Here is a 4,521-nt window from a genome sequence, read left to right as displayed (position 1 = left end):
CAAAAAAGCGGACCACATTTTCCTCTTAAGTCTTAAAAAAAAGACATAACTTTGAGCATTTACTCCGTCTCATCCTGTCACACCAGCAAAGAGCATGAAATGCCTCAATTACCCACCTTGACCTCCGAAATGAGCACGTCATCCCCTGCTGTGACCACGCTATAAAGATGCGGCCGGAGGTCAACACCATCACCTATCTCTCCATTCTCATACTACCATACCTTCTTCCCTCGATCCTTTACTCCGTTGTCCTCTTGGCCAAGCAAATGGCCCTGCCTCTTGTTGCTGAGGAGTGCGAGGCTGTCATCAGGGCCTTCTCAGGTTTGTTTTCTCCCCGGTTTACGTCCCCCGTCTCTCTCTGTTTTCTCTTTTTAGTTCCCGCAAAAAATAGATGTATAGATGGTAGTGGTGATAACGGAAAGATTGGATGGAATGGGTGAAGGACTTGGAGGATTGGGAGTGGACGAGAAGGCGCTGGTGTCGACGTTGGGGAAGTGGCGGCGTCAGCCGAAGAAGCGGGCGCAGTTGAGGAAGAGCTTTGCCGGCTTCTTCACCGCCGACGGCAGCTTCGAGAGGTGCGAGTATGATTACCTCGAGATCGAATTCGACCGTTTCAAGGTACCATTCTTATTCTTTCTGGTCCCTTTTTTTTTTTTCTTGATTTCTTATGTGAGGACCCGTGCGGACGTGTGTTTAGTCCCACATCGGTTATTCGCTGGGTAGATCTTGGGTCAAGGAACCAAAATAATAACTTTCGGCTAGCCATTTTGGATGAGATCCTGGGTTGTTACAAATAGTATCAGAGCGGACTCGGCCCATAACCTATGTGGACTAGGGAACACTGCAGCACGGATCCATTAGGGCTGACCACGGGCCAATCGTAGTGTTTGTGATTAGATTTGAATAGATATGAACCCTTAGCCTGACGAGGACGTCAGGGTTTGAACGGGGGGAGTATGTGAGGATCCGTGCGGGCGTGTGTTTAGTCTCACATCGGTTATTTGTAGGCCTGTCAACGAGCCGAGCCGAGCCCGAGCTTGGGAAGGCTCGGGCTCGGCTCGTTTCACAGAACTCGGGCTCGGGCTCGGGCTCGGGCTCGGTACCGAGCTCTGTATTGAGCTCGAGCTCGGGCTTGTTTGGTAAAAGAAAAGCTCGGGCTTGGGCTCGTAAAGCTCGTTTCGAGCTCGGGCTCGAGCCCCATAACAAAAATCTACATTAAATACCACAAATGAGGCTCTTACATCATTAAAATGATGCCCATTTTCTTGGTCTCACTGTTGTGGCTCGAGCTCGTTTGGGCTCGTGAGCTACTCGGGCTCGGGCTCGGGCTCGAGCTCGAATTTAAACGAGCCTCATTTTAGGCTCGGGCTCGAGCTCGTTTGACTAACGAGCCGAGCTCGAGCCGAGCTTTTAACGGGCCGAGCCCGAGCCGAGCCCGAGCAGCTCGGCTCGTTAACAGGCCTAGTTATTTGCTAGGATCAAGGAACCCAAATAATACCTTCCGGCTAGCCGTTTTGGGTGAGGTCCTGGGTTGTTACAAATGGTATCAGAGTGGACCCGACCCATAACCTATGTGGACTAGGGGACACTGCAGCATGGATCCATTGGGGCTGACCACGGGCCAATCGTGGTGTTTGCGATTAGATTTGAAAAGATATGAACCCTCAGCCTAACGAGGACGTTAGGGCTTAAACGGGGGGAGTATGTGAGGACCCGTGCGGGCGTGTGTTTAGTCCTACATCGGTTATTCGCTGGGTAGATCTTGGGTACTTATACAGGATCAAGGAACCAAATAATAACTTCCGGCTAGCCATTTTGGGTGAGATCCTTGATTGTTACATCTTAAAAATAAAAAAAAAGAAAGAGCAAAAGAAACCATTCCTATCTCGTTTCCCTTGCTTTTAGTTTGTTCGGCATCGAGGTACGCCGCCTTTATATCGATGCCATTCTGTTACCATATCGATACATCTGGTATATAGGCTAATTCGGTATATTGAATATCGGTATTGCCTCCATACCATATATCAGTACAGTATAGCAATTTAACTGATTCATGTTAGAAATCGGATCACAGAATTAAATAGAATAGAAAGAGTTGAGAAGGGTTTTTTTTCAACATTTTGGCTTGCAAGAGTTTAGAATTCATTCATAATGTGTTAATTTTTGTCAGAAAATTAAGGCTTGATGGTAGGGGAAGAAGAGAAAGAAAGCAAGAATAGCATTTAGGAATCTTTTGGCTTCCTCATAAACTTCTTCTCACATGGTTCATGTCGTAGTTTGGCCCCTTCTTGTTTACAAGTAGGGGGAGAAAACAAGTGATAGTTGTTCATGCGGTTGTGAGTTTGAATGCACACCATTTGCTTGGGCTAATTCTCGACAATCTTCACGGGTAATTTATAGAAATTGAAAGGCAATTCCAATTTCAGTCCCTCAGGAATTTGCTGCTTGTAAAGGAGTCTTATATTGGAGTGAAACTGGCCTTTAAGACAGGGCTCCTATTGTAAGACCGGTGTTCATTTTTAGTTTGCTCTCTCCTGCCACTTATAACTTTGTTCAGTTTGTTGTTAAGCATAAAAGTAAAGCTAAAAATAATAATATATCTACTGATTTTGGATTCAGAACATTATGGTGCTATGGGCAATGCATCCATGGGAAAGGGATGCATGGTGGGCTCACCTTGTGCTGGAGGAGGGCCATCCTTTTGACATCATAGTGGAGATCGCTTGTACTCGATCGTCAGAAGAGCTGATTGGGGCAAGGAAAGCATACCATGCCCTCTTCCACCATTCTCTAGAGGAAGATGTTGCATACCATGTCAGGGAAAACTACTCCAATGTAAGTAATGCCAGCTTTTCAACTCAAACTCGACATGGTGTACAAATTCATGTCTCGATACCTTTAGAGACCTGAGCATCTAATGAAATTGTTGGATTTAAAGAAATAAGGTGGATGCTTTTCTAATGAGTTTATGACTATAGTTCATTTTGACTCTCATGTAATGCATTGCTTGCAAGATGTTGAGTAGCTTTTTTTGGCTGTTAAGACTTTGAAAGAAACATTGTTAGATCAAGTTATACCTACATCACAGATGCTATGCTTCTTAAGTCTCTGACCTTGTATCATCATCTTTGAGCAGCTTTTGGTCGGGCTTGTGAGTGCGTACAGGTACAAAGGCTATTGGATAGATGAGGAGATGGCAAAATCAGAGGCCAAGACTCTTGGTAGTGCAATAAAAATTGCAGGTGTGAAGAAGCTTGTAGAGAATGAGGAGGTAATAAGGATATTGACCACCAGAAGCAAGCCGCATCTTAAGGTGACCTTCAAATACTACAGGGAAATGTATGGGAAATCAATTAAGGAGGTATGTGGTTGCTATGCCATTGCAACTTTAAATCCATAGTTTTCAAACCTCTTTGTCATAACCATCTTTGGCTGTCTATAGTTCAATTTTTTTATATTTCTATATCTCATTTCTCTTATCAGGATTTAGGCGATGAGTTGTGCCTACGAGAAACGGTTCAATGCTTGGATTCCCCTCCTGAATATTTCAGCAAGGTGAAGTACCAAGATCCAGATGACAAGCATGAAACTTATGTACTTTCTTCATAGTTCTCTGGAATCATAAAACACAAAGGTTACCCTTTGGTTTCAGGTAATTGATGAGGCTTTGAAGGATGAAGCTGATGAAAAGACAAAAAATGCTTTGACTCGAGTTATTGTATCCCGAGCTGATGTGGATATGGAGGAGATCAAAGAAGCATATCACCAGCAATATGGAGCTGAACTTGAAGATGTGATATCAAAGAACACATTTGGTAGCTACAGGGATGCGCTGCTTTCCTTAGCTGGACAGTGAGAATTGTGCCTCTAGCTTTCCATCCAAACTGACATACAAGGCCTTCAGCCAGTCCTACCTGGTTGTTTGTCTCCTTACCAGAGTTCGTATCGTATTCGTATCATGTCATTATTCTGTTGCTGTCTGGCAATTTGTATGAGGATGAATAAAAAGCTTTTACTTGTAATTGAGATGAACTAAAGCTCTATGTTTTGCTCATAAAATGCAGTCTTGTTTTGCAAAATAGCTTTTTTTGTTTTTATTTCTCAGCATATAATCTATAAACAGCATCTAAAAGATACAAGTGGCTCTGAATTGTATTGTCTATATGTTGAATACTAAATAAAGTTCATATAATGTTAATTGTAATGAGAAGAATGTGATTCTCAAACAGATCACATTTCCATAATAGACAGAGCATTGCCTTGTAGCATTCTAATCAAATTTTCATGTAGTGATCGAGCCAATAATAGGATGTAGACAGGATTTTCATGAAATAATGGTATAGCTCAATAACAAGAACATTCGATGAAGTTAAAGCGCATGCCATTGTACTGAGAAGAGCATTCCAACCCGGAGGGAGACCATTCAGTCTTCTTCCTACACAAGCTATGAGACTGAAGAGGATATCAAGGATTATGATTAAATTCATTTAGCTTTCTGAACAATAACAAGTCTCAGAGTTA

General features: G+C 43.1%; 1 protein-coding gene across 1 annotated transcript; it reads left to right on the top strand.

Moving 5' to 3' along the window:
• Nucleotides 1-200: 200 nt before the first annotated feature.
• LOC103698777 (annexin D4-like) lies at nucleotides 201-4,059 on the top strand. The gene is made up of 6 exons (XM_008780822.4): nucleotides 201-321; nucleotides 443-618; nucleotides 2,620-2,835; nucleotides 3,137-3,361; nucleotides 3,484-3,555; nucleotides 3,653-4,059. Exons 1-6 carry the CDS (start codon nucleotides 267-269, stop codon nucleotides 3,854-3,856), a joined length of 948 nt encoding a protein of 315 aa, XP_008779044.3. The 5' UTR covers nucleotides 201-266; the 3' UTR covers nucleotides 3,857-4,059.
• The last annotated feature ends 462 nt before the right edge of the window (nucleotides 4,060-4,521 follow it).

This window comes from Phoenix dactylifera, chromosome 13 (assembly GCF_009389715.1).
Source record: "Phoenix dactylifera cultivar Barhee BC4 chromosome 13, palm_55x_up_171113_PBpolish2nd_filt_p, whole genome shotgun sequence".
NCBI classification, from domain to species: Eukaryota; Viridiplantae; Streptophyta; class Magnoliopsida; order Arecales; family Arecaceae; genus Phoenix; species Phoenix dactylifera.
This window is presented reverse-complemented; position numbering and strand designations above follow the sequence as displayed.

Excerpts from the sequence above, each read along its gene's own strand:
- LOC103698777 (XM_008780822.4), top strand. The coding sequence starts at position 267 with ATGGCCCTGCCTCTTGTTGCTGAGGAGTGCGAGGCTGTCATCAGGGCC. Across the intron at positions 322-442 it reads TGTCATCAGGGCCTTCTCAG|GACTTGGAGGATTGGGAGTG; the intron begins GTTTGTTTTCTC and ends GAATGGGTGAAG. Across the intron at positions 619-2,619 it reads TCGAATTCGACCGTTTCAAG|AACATTATGGTGCTATGGGC; the intron begins GTACCATTCTTA and ends TTTTGGATTCAG.